This window comes from Sminthopsis crassicaudata, chromosome 4 (genome assembly GCF_048593235.1).
Source record: "Sminthopsis crassicaudata isolate SCR6 chromosome 4, ASM4859323v1, whole genome shotgun sequence".
NCBI classification, from domain to species: Eukaryota; Metazoa; Chordata; class Mammalia; order Dasyuromorphia; family Dasyuridae; genus Sminthopsis; species Sminthopsis crassicaudata.
In genome coordinates this window covers 327,553,229-327,569,213 of record NC_133620.1, presented here as the reverse complement: position 1 = coordinate 327,569,213, position 15,985 = coordinate 327,553,229, and the positions used below count along the sequence as shown (strand labels likewise).

Below are 15,985 nucleotides of genomic sequence, written 5' to 3'. Positions count from 1 at the left end.
TTATTAAGTGGAAATTATAATTCATATGGGAAAAATACAGGCTCTAGTTGAGACTAAATACTGATGTCCTAAATCCTCAGTGTGGCAAAGAACAAGTCATTAAAACAATAATTTACATAAACGATATTAATGATGGTGAAGTAATAAAGTATATTGTTTATAGGAACAAAAAAAAAGATAATTAATGAATGAATCTACAACTGAAAAAGTTAACTATTAAATAAATTCCAAAACAAGCGCAAAAGTGCACCTGAAAATCAAAGAAGAAATAATATAGGAAAGAAATCAACAACTGAACTTATAAACCAGTGAGTTGTGAGGATTTTTTTAAAACCAGAAAAAAAAAATAAATCTTTGTTTAAAAAGTAAAGAAAAGAAGCACAATTTGTAAGGTCAAAAATAAAAGGGGGAAATTCAGGAAGAAGAGGGGGAAAAATTTCATAGCTGATATAACCAGTTTTATAATCTCCCCAAAAAAACTGAACCCTTACATGAAATGGACAGTTGTAAAAATGATTTTTAAATGTACAAAATTCCTTCTATGAAGCAATTGTAATTCTGATATTCAAATCAAAGAAGGATCATGTTGAGAAAAAGAAATATCAAAGAGGCCATACATCAAAAAATCATTCATTATACTCAATTTAAATGTATAGCAAAAAGTAAATAATGGTTCAATATTAAGAAAATATTTGCACAAGTGATTATGTTAGTAACAAACAATAAAAATTTGAATGCAACATAATAGATGCAGAAAAAGATTTGAGAAAATATAGTATTTACACTTTAAATATCCAAACAAACAATCAGGAAAACTCTTTCCTTAATATGAGCAAAAACATTTTTCTATAGCCAAAAGGTAAAAATTAGGGAAAAAATTTCTGGGGGGAAAATCCTTTAAAGCAAATTTTTCTTATAAAGGCTGCATTTCCAAGATATATAAGAAAATGGTTCAAAATTATGAAAACAAATTCAATTGATAAATGGTCAAAGGATTTAAACAGGTAATTCTCAAAGAAAAAAATCCAACCATATATAAGCAAGAATTTTTAAATGTTCAAAAACAGTAATTATTGGAGAAATGCAAATTAAAGTCATTCTGAGTTTCTCCAAATTCATCTAATTGGCAAAGTTGATCCACACCCCCCCCAAAAAAAAAAAAAAACTAAATTACAAATTTTAGAAAAGCTATGAGAAAACAGGCGTGTTGATATCTCTTGGTAAAATAATTGATATATTTATTCTTGAAAGCAATTTGGAATTATGCCCCCAAAATTACTAACTTGTGTATACCTTTAAACCCACAAATAGCACTAATATACTTTTACTCCAACGAGATCAAAGAAATAGGAAAAGGGACCTATCTGCAGAAAAACATTTATAATAGCTCTCTTTGTAAGGCAAAGAACTAAAAATTAAGAGGATATCTATTGGGAAATTGCTGAACAATTTATGTTACAGGACCGTGATGCAATTTTATTGTACTGTAAGAAATGAAGAAAAATGAGGTTTCAGAAAAACATTAAAAGACTTACAAACTGATGTAAAATGAAGTAAGCAAAGCCAAGGAAATAATTTACATGGTAGCAATATTGTAAAAGCAAATAAATTTGAAAGACTTATAAACTCTGATTAATATGATGATCAATCAGAATTCTAGAGGATCAATGATGAAAAATTATACCCATATTCTGACAGGGAAATATTATATGCATATAAAACACTTATTTTTAGATCTAGCTTATATGGAAATTTGTTTTGTTGACTATGCTTATTTGTTAAACAGATTCCCCCTCCTCCCTCCCTCCCCCGTGGTAAGGAAGAAAGTGAAGAGTGGGGGGGGGGGGGAAATATATATATATATATAATGTTTAACAGCTGAAAAAATTACAATTTAAAAAGTAAAAACTAGCATTATTTATTATGGATAAACAATGAAAGCTTTGCCAATAAACTAAGGGGTAAAGCTAAGAAGTCTACTGCCATAACTATTATTTGACATCATAGTAAAAGTGGCAGTTACACAACAAGAAAATAGCTTATTGAAAAAGGCAATCACAAAGTGACAGCAAAATCATCTCTATTTGTATAGAATATATAGGGATTTTCTTGGAAAATCCTAGAGAAGCAAGAAAAAAGAGTGACAGACAACTAACAGCTTAATGAATGATGCAGGATACAGACTAAATCCACCCAAATCATCATGTTCAGTTATTTTTTCAGTTGAATCTGACTTCTCATGACTATTTGGGGCTTTCTTGGCAAACATACCAGAGAGTCAGCCATTTCCTTCTCCTGCTCATTTTACAGATGAGGCAAACAGGGTAAAGTGATTTGGCCAGAGTCACAGAACTAGTAAATGTCTGAGGCAAGATTTGAACTCAGGAATATGAATCTTCCCTACTTCAGGCTATTCTATCTACTGGGTCATTTTGCTACCCCATAAATACAATTACAAAGTTATTTTCACAGAAATAAAGAGCTAAATAATTAAAGAAATTGTTATTTTCAAGGATAGGCCATGGCAATATAGCAAAAATGATGTTCAAATTAATCTACAAATTTAACACAATATCAATTAACTGCCAAGGTAATACTTTTAAAGAAATAACAAAATAACTAAATTCATTTGGGGGGAAGGGAGGCAAAAAAAATCATTGGGATCTTAGAAGGTTATTAGGTTAGGACTTTGGAACTACCAGCTCTCCAATTCTATTACAAAGCAGTAAATACCAAACTACGCAGATCACTCCATAAGATTAGATAAGCAATACCTAAGAACAAATATTGTAATATTCAAGAAATCTATGAATGAAATCCACTGAGAAAGAAACTGTCCAGACTGCTAGATACAGTGGGATGGATTTAGAAACAACTTATACCATATACTACAAATAAATAAAAGATGTGATTTTTTTTAAAAATCATATCATTAAAGCATTAAAATCCAATGGCAACTTGATAATCTAGAACCCTCCTTTCCCCAAACCCAAATGTATGGTGGGATTGCAGAAATAGCACCTATTTCTAACATGGGGAGCTATGAACTAAAATTTCCTTCCCCAAGCAGCCCTCATTTCCTCCCTGTCAAATTTCCATCAGGCAGAGGATACCCACCGCTAGATGGATATTAACCCCTAGATCTTTACCTTTGCTAAAAAGATCCCTTAACCCTACTCTAAGTTAATTCAATTATCTTCTTACCAGAAAACTGACCATATGGCCTGGCATTGACCTCACAACCCTTTCCATCTTCTGTGAATCAACCATAAACATGAAACCCCTTTTCTATTGCTCTCCCAATTAGAATGTGATTTTCTTTCAGTCCATAATGATATGAATGTTCTATTTGTAACTACACTGTTGCACAGTAGTTGATGCATAATACAAATAATTTTTTCTATTACATTTCATTAGAGAAAAATAGGTTATTCCTTATGCAACTGTGAAAAGAGAAGGAATGTGTAATACACATGGAGTAGTATAGATTTTTTAAAATGAGGTATATTGGTCTACATAGGAATGGGGATAAGATTTTTACATTAAAATCTCTCTGACATTAAAGTTAGAGAGAATTGACCCAAATTAATAAGAATAATAACCATTCACTAGTAATCAACACAGTTTTCATGAAAATAATTATCAGTCATGTGAAAATGCTCAAAATCACTAATAAATCCAAGAATTTTATCAATTATGCGGTATTATATTCTTAAAAAAGCAAAAATGAAAATATTGTAAACATTGGTTGTGGGAAAACAGGTATTCCAATTCACTGCTGGTAGAACTCTTAATATATCAAACTTTTCTAGGGGGAAAAAAAGATTTCCAATCATATAGGAAAAACTAATATACATATTTTTGAACTAGAAATTCCATTACTGGAAGACCCAAAAGGGGAAAACACTTTGGGACAGTCTCTTTTGGGGGATCCAAATGCATAAAAATAGTACATAGATTCAATATTTGTAATAGCAAAGACTTGAAACAAATTATGTGCTCAAGGGGAAATAGCTGAACAACCTGTGGTATATGAATAATAAAATATCATTCAACTGTAAGGAATAAAATAAATGAAAATTTCAGAGAAAAATGGGAAGACATACAAAATGATACGGAGTAAAAAAAGCATAGGCAAAGGAAATATATACAAGGATTATAGCAATATACATTAAGAAAACTAAAAGGCAACAAAACTCAAAATAATAAGAGTGTTATTAGCATGTTAATTATTAACAAAATGGGGTGGCTAGGTGGCGCAGTGGATAGAACACCAGCCTTGAATTCAGGAGGACCCGAGTAAATCTGGTCAGAGACACTTAACACTTCCTAGCTATGTGACCCTGGGCAAGTCACTTAACCCCAACCTCAGGGGGGAAAAAATTATTAACAAAATATTAAAGCTAAAATACACATTCATTTTTCAGTTAATAAACATCAAATGACCAAATGAAAAGCAATATGTACTGTTAGTTTCAGTCACTCTATTAGGTGCTTCACTGTTTGGAAGAAAGGTACTAGAGGGGAAAAAAAAGGAGGGAGATGAAAGAGTATTGGTTTTTAGTTGGAATGAAAAACAGAGAGATCATACTCTGTGGAGAAGTGACAGGGGAGAAGGGGAAGAGAAAAATCCATACCCAACATCATATTCTCAACAGTCTGACAAACTCTAAGCAAATCAAAGTCAAATAAAGCTATCTTGACAGGACTCATCAGATTTCCTGGGATAAATGACACTTTGCTAGGAAAACTAGAATTTAGCACCACCACTGTATGGCCCAAACTTCTTCCAACTTGCTACTTTCATTTATAATTGTTTTCCTTCCCTGATCCCTAAAACTGTCTATAGCACTAAAAAAGCATATATCCCAAATTAATATATATGCACTTTGGAAAATAGCCTAAATATTGGCTTTGCTATAGAACTTCTAGATTCATGAATATCATTCTAACTGGATATTACTCAAACTGAAAATAGTATACTCCCTGTAATATATTCCCCTCCCTATACCAATAGACATTAGTGGGGCATGATTAAAGTTCAACCATTTATCAGAACCTGGAAGAACCATCTTCCTCCCTGTTGATGGAACCTGGAAAGAGCTTTATGCTTACCACTGTGAGGTAAAGTCAACAAACTCTGATGAGAACTTGTCTGCTGGTAGTTGAGGTGACGGTTCTTCCACTACCTGTTTGAGTTGCTGAAATGGTGTCCCCCAGGAATCATAGGGGAACCGAAGGATTGCCAGTTCAATCTAAGGAGAAAGAGGAAAACAAGATGTTGTTTTACATGTGGAAACAATTGCTTTCTATTTAAAAAACTGGAGGAAACTGTAGTATTGAGGAAAAGAATGGAGTTCCCTTCATTCCCCCTCCCCCATTTCTTCAATGACATTCATCTGAGCCTATCACATAATGGCTTATTCTGGGGTGCCAAATTCCTGCAATTTTAGTGGGTTTTTTAAATTAACTATATTAAACATCACATTTGATGACTATATAATTTATAATATCCAGAGTTTCAAGCAACTATTACCAAAAGGAAGGCTTCATTCATTCCATTCTTTATAAATGTGTATATCTGCTGCCATCTGCTGGCTCTTTGCAGATTTATGCAAGCCCAAATAAGGCCACTTTTGCCATGATTGTATTGCCTAGACAAAAGAAATGAAATAACTTACAGGATTAACTAAATTATGGCACTGAAGATGTTTTTAAGAAAAGCATACATATTGTCCGTGGCTCTGTAAATACACTGTAGTAATAGGATTATAAAATACTACAAATTTTACTGGAATTATAGATTCTCAGTACTAGATCTGTTAGTCATCCACTCCATTCTCCTGTCTTTCATATGTGAGTTATCACAACAATTAATTCATAGGCTCATATGAGACCTAAAAATCATCTAAGAAACAAAACTACTTGCTTAAATTAATCTGAGCAAGTTAGTGGAACAGCTGGAACTCAAATCCAGTATATCCTAATAGATCTAACTAACTATTTTAGCTTAATTCTATCTCTGTCTTCACTCAAAGTACAGACTGTCAGAGCTAAATAAGAACCAAGAACTCTTGCCAGTCTAATCCTTCAATTTACAGTTGATGAGAATGAGTCAAAGTTAGAATGCAATGTCTCCTTCTTTTTGGTCTAGTATTTTTTTGTTTGTTTGTTTGTTTCACAGACATAGTTTATATGCAAAACTCAATTCAGCTATTCCGCCATCATATGCTTTCAGTATCTGTTAGGATCCTTACAAGGTGCTAAGTCACTGGAATTGAGAGAGACAATAATTATCTAATTTAGCATGGTTCAGTATGATTGATCTGATCCTACAAGGAGATATTATAGGCCAGAACTTGAAACAAGGTACTGAGTGGAATTGAGGAGACATTGGTTAAATCTAGTTTAGCATGGATTTAATCCTATAACAAATAATGGTTTCCTACTGATATAAGGATTGGTGTATACTCAGTGTGGGGCATATAAGGAGGAGCTGTCAGGGCCAGAAAGGAGAAGCCCACTAGAAGCTCATTCAGAGGGAGCTAGAGGCAGAAGCTGGCAGAGGCAAAGGACTAGTGGCAGAAGCTCTCGGAACCAAGGAGAGAGATAGACCTCTATTAAAGCTAACTGGGCCCAAGGAAGAAGACAAGACTTTGAAAGAGACTTCAATAGGATCTGGACTTTAATCCCTGGCTGCATTTGGGGTTATTACACTGAACTGAAACTAAGGCTGCCTCTAAAAGCCCCCCAAGAAACCTGCTCCCAGAGAACAATACATTTTAGAAAAGAATATTATTAGTTTCAATATTCATAAATCCTAGGTTAAAAGTGAAGAAAGTGCCCCATCTCCTCAAAGGTCAGAGGAATTTGATCAAAATTCAATATTACGGAATAGCTAGGTGGCATAGTGGAAAGCACACCAGCCCTAGGAGTCAGGAGGACCTGAGTTCAAATCTGGCTTCAGACACTTAATACTTCCCAGCTGTGTGACCTTGGGCAAGTCACATAACCCCAATTGCTTCAGAAAAAAAAAAAATTCAATATTGTATTCCAGTTATAAAGCTAACTCAACCCACCAACTTTAGTTTCAATTTCTAAAACTTCATATAGTACCATTGTGATGCCCAGGCTCCAAATATCAGATTTCACATTGTATCCCTTCTGGTTTAGTTCTGGGTTTATTCTTTCAGGCTGGAAAAAAAAAAAAGTAAAAGGTCACTGTTTCTAGGACAGCCTTCATACAATACTCCACTGGACAAGACAATTTACTAGTCACTGTAAGTATAAACATCTCAAAATGGGAGCTTTAAACAGTTTTCTTTAAATGATTTCAGTGGTTTGGGATAAATGATTATGGATATACTTATTCAACAAATTTAGAAAGTATCTTACCACAGAGCTCAATCTAGTTATCCATTTATAGCATAAATCTCAAAATAATATGATTGATTCAATAGATACCACTAACATTGCCATTTTGATGTAGAATCAAACAAATTTAACTTTTTAACTAAGCCTTAATGAACTTTCTTTTTTCAATATATCAGACAAATTCACCTTTAAGGGAAGCAAATAATAAATTTTTGGACTTAGGAAGGCCTTAGTAATAATGATCATAGAAATTAAAACTCTCAAGCAGGAAGTTCTCTCTAATCCGTTTTCTCCCTGTGATATTACAAAGTTATTCCTTCCTGTTCAGTACTTAGCATGAGAAACAGGTCCAAGAATTCATCTTGGAAGACTGTCAAAGTCTTGATATTCTAAAATAGGATTAAAAAAAAAATCTTTGTTCTGGTCCTTTAGTAAAACACTAAACTTTTGATAATTTTTTTGATAATCTGATAAACTTAAACTTGATAACATTTTTCTAAACTTAACATACTAGTTAAAAATCACAGCACAGTAGAAAGTCAGAGGGCTGTGAATGAGAATTGTTTCATACATTATAGTCACTGTGCTGATTTACTTTAAATAATTGTTTTTCTTTGTTTTAAGTTCTTTGTTTACTATAGAGAATAGTATTGGGAAGTAATTATGCTATAAAAAAATAGTAAGTAAAGAAATAGAAATAAAGTTTAAGTATAAAAAAATAAAGTCAGAAGAAGAGCTTTAGAATAATATATTAGCTGGTGAATCATTGAGTCTCAGGAAGCAGTAAGTAGTGATAAAAGCCAATGCTCCCTCAATAATAAAACTCCCACTTGGTAGGAGGATTTTGTAGCCTGTCTTCTTTTAGAATCCATTTTCCAGCTTTAAGACTTACAGCCATGTAAGGTTTGCATCCTGCATCCATAGTTTTGGCCACAGAATCCACAAGATAACCACTAATACCAAAGTCACACATCTTCACTTGGCCCAGTGTATTGATCAACACATTAGATGGCTTGACATCTGAAAGAAAAAAATATGCTATGTGCTACTACTGCTAATAGTCCTGGTCCCTTTCAATTGTACTAAAGGAAACTAAAAGAAAACAAAGTTACCCATATACACAAAAGTTAACTTTATTCCTGCTTCTACAAATCCTCATATTTTCATACCCAGTGAGCTTACCTACTAAACTTCCTTCTTTGAAATACATTTGATATTGGCTTTTATCTAATCTGAGTTCCCTTAGCATGTATGTATAATTTTGTCTTTTATCTCCTCTCTTCCTGTCCCTGATAAGATTATAAGCAACTTGGGGTCTTTGTTTCCTTTATAATCTTTATATCTCAAGGAAAACAAGTACTTTAAAAATATACAGAATTCACAAATTTGCTGTAATTAGAATTTTTTAAAAAGGTCTCATTTAATGCAGGAATTAGGAACCTTTTTTTCTGCCAAAGGTCATTTGGATACTTATAACATCATTCAAAGGCCATTCAAAATTATCAACCTATGGAACTCAAGCAAGCAGTGATGGAATTGTACCTAGCTTTCAGCTCATCATTGCCTACGTATGATTGCCTTATAAATTGATATTAAAGGACATGGGCCAAATGTTCCTCTTCTCCTAATTCAGTGCAAGAGCCCAGTTTGACAGTGAAGGAAGTTAGGACCTAGAAAAAACAAAGGAATTATCTCTGGGGCCCAATTTGAAAGAATTGAAATGAGTGAATCCTTAAAATACTTAATATAATATCAGAATAGTTAGAATTTTGTAGATTGCCAGAACCAAATCTGATTAAGTAGGAATATTAAATATTTATTGAATAGCTCAAAAACTATGAATAAAAAATGGAACAGTGGTGAACTCACACACTATAAGCAATATATTGCAAGCTCAGATTTTTCCTCATTACATAAGAGATCTTCAAGTTAAAAGGAATTTAGAATCCATATTTTACATAAAAGGGAACTATAGTCCAATCTATGAATTGCCCAAAGTCACACAGGTGAGAAACATCACAGGTAGGATTTGAACCCACATTCTTTAATTCTACAATCAGTGTTCTTTCTACTATATTATGCCCTGAACTTTCTTGGAATTCACATTTGGCTTTTGCTCCAATTAGGCTACTGCCATGTTCATACTAACTTCCATACCTTTACTTGTACTAAGCTCCCTGCTGCTACATACTAATAGCTACACCCTGCCTTTCCATATTTATGACCCGTTTTAAGATTCGATTTAAAACTCCTCTCTTTCAAAGGACCTTTCCTGACCAATTTTATATCTTCTTAGATAATCCATCTCTCTAATTTTTATAGCATTTCTACTTTATGCTATTTAATTGAACATACATATTTTCTACATTATTCTTGTGTGTATGTCTTAGGTCTCTGGAAATTTCTTGAGTGTAAAAACTACTTCAATTAACAAACAGAGCACTTAGCATAGTGCACTTACTAAAAGAATCTAATCCACCCATCCTTGCTAAATGAAGGCACAAGAACTCCCAGACTTAAGGTTACTCCCAAAGTCATCATGTTCTATCTTTTTCCTCTTGGCAGAACTATACGTACACTGAGGAATTTCTACCCTGTCTTTAAAGACTTCTAAGGAAGAAATTCCCATCCCCAATGGAAATATTGGTCTTCATTCTCTGCATCAATTTATCCCTAACCTAAATCCTTACCATTGCAGTTTAGATTTATCCCTTATTGTTCTATTTTTGTCCAAGACAAAGAACAGTTGTTTAAATAGGCTGCTAGCCAATCTTAAAGGAAAACTCCTCCATTCCTTTATCTGGCTTAATCCCACTGTTGGCATGGACAACAACTCATGTGGACTGGCTAACAATCTGGGACAGGGTGTACCACAAAAAGGACACACACTTACCTCGATGAATGACAGAAAGTTTACTGTGTAAATGTTCTAGGGCTTTTACAATCTGCAAAGGAAAAACAACAGAAATTCATTACACAATCATAAGAGAGAAAGGGAATCTGAAAGAATTTAGTATCTATCTACACATTCCTTCTTCCTGACATAAGATTCCTAGAGGGATTGCCCGAGTGAAAGATGTCCTAGGAAAAGTAACATTGAAATGTAGGTAAGGTTACATGAATCATGTTCCAAAACCTCTAAAGATTCAAATCCAATATTACCAAAACTGGGAAGGAATCTCATTCATCAACTTTCCTCTCTTATCAGTCTTCCATAATCTTAGCACCTTCACTCTGATATTATCTCCAATTTATTTTATGTATATGTTGCTAGTTGGTTGTTTGCATATAGTCTCTCCCATATATGAGGTCCATGAAAGCAAGAAATATTTTTGTCTTTCTTTTTATCACAAGCATTAAACATAGTGCCTGGTAAATAGTAGGCACTTAATAATTACTTGTTGGCTTAACATGATTTGAGTGACTTTCCTAATTATCTTAGTTGTTAGTGCTGCCCATCAAAGCACACAATTACTTAGAACATATTTTGCATCTATTCTCTATTTATTCATTCATACACATGTTATTCTCCTACTCCCCACTCTCTACCAATAAAATGAAAGTTACTTGAAGGCAAAGATAGTTTTGTACTTATCTTTTTATCCTTAGTACCTAGACCAGTACCCTAGAAAACACTGAAATATCAGTTGAACTGAAGTAAACATACTTCCCTTCATTTTTCCTCCTTCTCTTACCTCGATTTTGCCCTCCAGAATTTTTATCTTCTTTCCAATTCTGCTATTTTTCTCCTTGCTCCTCTCTTTTAAACCCTCTATGCCACTATTTCCAGAGAAATGATGGAGGGAAGTAAGGAGGGGGAAAGAATGAAAACATTACAGTGCCAAACATGTGGTCTTACCAAATAAATACACTTCTAAAAGGTACTATACAATAATGGGCAAAACAAGAAAAGCCAATGGTATAATTGTGTCTTATTCGACATCTTCACCTAAAAAAGAAAAAGCCAGGCCAAAACTGAACTACTTTTTAATGCTTTCCTTTCAATGAGTTTCCCTTACATGAATGATCTACTTACAGAAACTGCAATTTTTCCTAAGATGTCCTCTGGGATCGTTAGGCCCTTATCGATGACTTGTTTGTAGAATTTGTCCAGTGATGTATCCATGAGTTCCATACAGATCCACACATCGCCCTGAAGAGAGAGAAAGAGAGACAGACACGGAAAGACATCCAGACAGTTAGACACAGAGACAGAGACAGAGAAAGACAATGAGAAAAAAAAAACAGAAAGAGACAGAGAAAGAGAAAAATGAGACACAGAAAGAAGAAAAACAGAAATAGAGACAAAGAAAGCAGAGCCAGAGACAGATTGAGATAGAAAGAGAGAAAGATATCAGGAACAATTCACATCTGTCCAGGGATGAGCAATAAACATGTTGTTACATGATCCTTCCAGCTGATGGTGCTCTCTACCTCTTTTATTATTCCTAGAACATTTTGTATGTTGTTTGCTTTCATTAGTTCTTTTTGAATAAAATGTTGAATCCTCCACATTCCTAGGAGAATATTTATTGAAGTCTAAAATCCTTTGAGACAAGAATTATTTCATGTCTATTTGCCTATCTTTAAGTCTTAGTATAGTGTAATACATAGTAGATATTTAATTCACATTTGTTGAATTAAGTTCAATTAGATACACTTTTATGTACCACCTCTTGGAAGTCTTAGAGGCTTGGAAGAAGGCATAATTATCTCTAAGGCCTAAATAAACAAGAAGCAAAGTTGAAAGTCACAGAATTTATAGATCACCTTTAATGTAATATAAACTACATCTTAATTATTTAAAGTGAAATGCAAGAGCTCATCTATCTCAATCAGTTACCTAAGCCTTTCATTCTTTTTCAAATAGACTTTGTATTGATATATGCTATATTTTATAATCTAGATTTCCCCCATAGTCTTCCAAGCTATAAGTGTTTCCCACCACTATTCAAACTTTGATATCTATTCTATATATAAAGCCTCTCAAAGAACCATTTCTTATAATGATTTTTAAAGAGAATAAAAGATTTAATGAAATTGATTGATTCATTGAAAAAAATTGACATTATATGTAATGTTTCAATTCTTCTATCACTCTTCAACCTCTGCAAATAAGTGGAAGGGTAATGTCTTTTCAAATGTCTTCTTTCAGGTCAAACTTATTTTCTGTTATTTTCCAACATTCTGTTTTAATTTAAACTTTTAATTTTAATGGCATCCTGGAGTTCAAGTATGAGATATTCCCTCCAGGCTTTCCCTCTGTATGTGAGGATCAGAAATGTTCTCTCAATCAAAATAATTGGCATACAGAATGAAATTAAATATTGTAACCCAAATGACATAAATTCTACTTTTGAAGATTTTAAATGTGCGCGTGCGTATACACATACACACACACACATACACATACACGGAGAAAACAAAAGAAAGAAAAGGATATTAAGGCTCTAAATTTCAAATAGATTTCTGATGCTATCATATCAGTAAAACAATCACAACAAGTTTCATTTGAGCAGTGTGGATAAATCAGACTCCATAATTAAACAATATAGCTATAAAGGTCAATCAAGCCAAAAAAGGGAAAAGGGACATCATTAGTAAAAAGAGCACTCATTCAAGCTAACTTTTTGGTTGGCTGCAGAATAATCACGTAATTCTTTAAATAACTCAAAAGGTATTTTACTGAAATGAATGATATTGATTGAGTGTTCTTTATATATAGACAACACATATAGACAACTTCTGGCAAAGTAGCTCTCTACTTTTTACTCTGTAAATGCCATCCTTCGAAAACTTCCAAGAGGTGAACTGCCTACCTCCCGAAAGAGTGCACCATAAAAGGTGACTGTGAAGGGACAATCCACTGTTCTCATGGAGATATCCAGGTCCATGAGTAGCCTCTTCTGTTCCTGGCTATTCACAGTTGCTCGGATTCGCTAAATGAAAATGTATGGAAAAAACTCATGATTATTCTTCTTGGTAACAGGGCATGGAAATTGATTTTCCCATTCTAAAATAACAGATAATTTCTAGATATGCCTTCTAAAAGTCAAGGCAATGCAAAGAGATCCCCAAAACAACTGAGATATGATATAGTAAGATATATCACATCATTCATTTGATACACTTGAGTAATTTACAATGAAAAAACTAGCTGGTACTATCTTTTGAGGAATTAATAAGTAATTTGTAATTTCAGCTATTGATTTGTTTTAATTCTTCCAAAAACTGGGGAAAAACTTTTGGGTTATACTCAATGGTTTTTGCTTTCTATATTTGTACGGCCAATTACAAGGAAAGATTTACAAATTAGGTTTCTAGGATGCCAATAAGCCATATTTTTCTTTTCAATTTTTCTCCTAAAAAGAAAAACCTTATATATGTAGTGAGTAAGGTAGAGAGTTCAGCCAGCACTCAGATTTTTATAGACATCAAAAAACTACTGATTCCTGGGGACTAAAAAGAGAACAAAAAGAAAACTTTCATAGAGTATATATAAGAGAACAAATAAGTACAAAGATTCAAAAGTGAGGTAAGGGATCATTTAATCTAACAACATCTACAAAATGACAACAATCAGCATCAACACACAACTTTTTCAAAACTTTTAAAGAACATCTACTTTGTAGCAAAATGAGAATTAATGCAATAATTCTAAGAGTTCATATTTTCTTGGATATTTAGTCAAAATGATCATAATATGTAAACTAAAGACTTTATTATGACAAGAGTCCTCAATCATTTTTACAACACCCAAGTTTTGGGTTTTAAAAGATGATTGGATTGTCTCACTACAGGCATTCTTTATGGCACGTTTGTGTTTTTATGTACTAGATGTACTGTTCTCAATTTTTTTTTGTTTTCTTGTAAATAGAGATACCAGTGGTTTTTAAAACTACATTTAAAAAAATAGCTTGCTAACTGCATAAATTTTGCATAAATTACACTTTCCTTCCTACATTATATCCACAAATAATTTTTTTCTTTTTCATACTAAATTTTATAATAAAAACACCACAATTAATATTTGTAAAGTGCTTTTAATACATTTCAAATGAAGATTTTTTTACAAATGAGAATTTGATCTATATAACAATTGTGAGGTAGATGCCATTATTATTCTCATTTTACAGATGAGGAAATTGAGGCTTAGACAAGTGAAAAAAACTTGCTCAGAGTTACTAAGCTTCATGACTTTAGTCCTCTATCCATATGCCATACTATTTCTCATACTAGAATCAATACTGATACATGATGCATACATACATACATACATGATGACTGTTTACTTTTTCAAAGCCAATAATAGATAAAGTCCAGTTCAAAAATAGTTGGACACACTTCCTATTTACCATTCCTCCTAAGAAATCAAGGATTCTTTATTTTAAACACTCTCAAGGTTATTCCTCCTAAAATGGATGGATCTTAATTTAAATAGAAAAAATAAACGCATATATACAATCAAACATCTAAGTAATTTCTCTACCTTCACTGCCATGATCTGTCCACTAGGCATGTGTCGCATCTTCTCTACCACCCCATATGCACCTCGTCCCAGTTCTGCTATAGGCTCCAGGTCATCAGCTTTCACTTCAAAATTCTAGAGGAGAGAAAAAAATAAATTTTAATGAATAAACTGGGAAAAAAAAAAAAAAAACCAGTCCCTCCTGTCCAACTTCTACAAGCATTGAATAAAAAAAGGCTTCAGTAAAACAACAAATGATATAACCTCAAGTGAGAAGCCCCAAATGAAATTTTAGTAACAGACTATTTCAAGACTTGTCACAGTACCCACCATACTGGAATAGAGACTTCAAATGATTTAATGTTACTTAGTTAATTCTAGAAAGGAGGAGGGGAAGGAGGGGAAGGAAAGAAAATTTAGTTACATTGTGTTGACTAAGCTTGAAATTTGTCCCATAGGACTAACTAGTTTTTATTCATGACTCACCTATTTCTGCTTGAAAGAATCTGCTTTTCCCCCTCAAATACAGAACTATAATTTTCTAACAGAACTACAATTGCTATGTTCTGCCTCACCATGCATAATATAAACATTTCTACACACACCACTCCTTTCCTTGAACAAGCCTCTCAGAAGCCACAATCTCTAGAATTGTTGCTGTTGTTCAGTCCTTTTCAGTTGTGTCTGATTCTTTATGACCCCATATGGGGTTTTCTTGGCAAAAATGCCATAGTTTGCCATTTCCTTCTTCATTTCATTTTACAGATGAGAAAACTAAAGCAAACAGAGTTAAGTGATTTGTCCAGTTTCAAACAACTAATAACTGTCTGAAAATAGATTTGAACTAAAAAAGATAAGTATTCCTGACTCCAGGGGTGGCCCTCTATGCACTGCACCCTCTAGTACCATTCCAGTGTGTTTCACAGTCTTTAATTAAAAATAATTCCAGTCAAATTGGCCTATCTTTTCTCTATATCCCAAATAGCTTCCCATTTATATGCTTTTGTGTTAGTGGTATCCCATATCAGAAATGTACTCCCTTTCGACGTCTACCTTGCAGATCCCAGCTTCCTTTAAAGAATGGTTCAGGTTCTTCCTTCTATATGGGGACTTACTTCATCCCTTATCCTCCCACCCCCTAAG

The 15,985-nt window shown here is 33.3% G+C and overlaps 1 protein-coding gene across 2 annotated transcripts in view; it reads right to left on the bottom strand.

Annotated features, from left to right (window-relative positions):
- The window catches only part of MAP2K6 (mitogen-activated protein kinase kinase 6), a 150,952-nt gene that overhangs the window by 28,076 nt on the left and 106,891 nt on the right, over positions 1–15,985 (bottom strand). For both annotated transcript variants that reach the window (XM_074260626.1, XM_074260625.1), the window contains exons 4-10: positions 14,864–14,977; positions 13,194–13,313; positions 11,411–11,527; positions 10,268–10,319; positions 8,267–8,394; positions 7,117–7,194; positions 5,116–5,255 (exon numbers count right to left, since the gene is read on the bottom strand). In XM_074260626.1, coding sequence (XP_074116727.1) covers positions 5,116–5,255; positions 7,117–7,194; positions 8,267–8,394; positions 10,268–10,319; positions 11,411–11,527; positions 13,194–13,313; positions 14,864–14,977 — 749 coding nt within the window. The remainder of the gene's footprint in view (positions 1–5,115; positions 5,256–7,116; positions 7,195–8,266; positions 8,395–10,267; positions 10,320–11,410; positions 11,528–13,193; positions 13,314–14,863; positions 14,978–15,985) is intronic.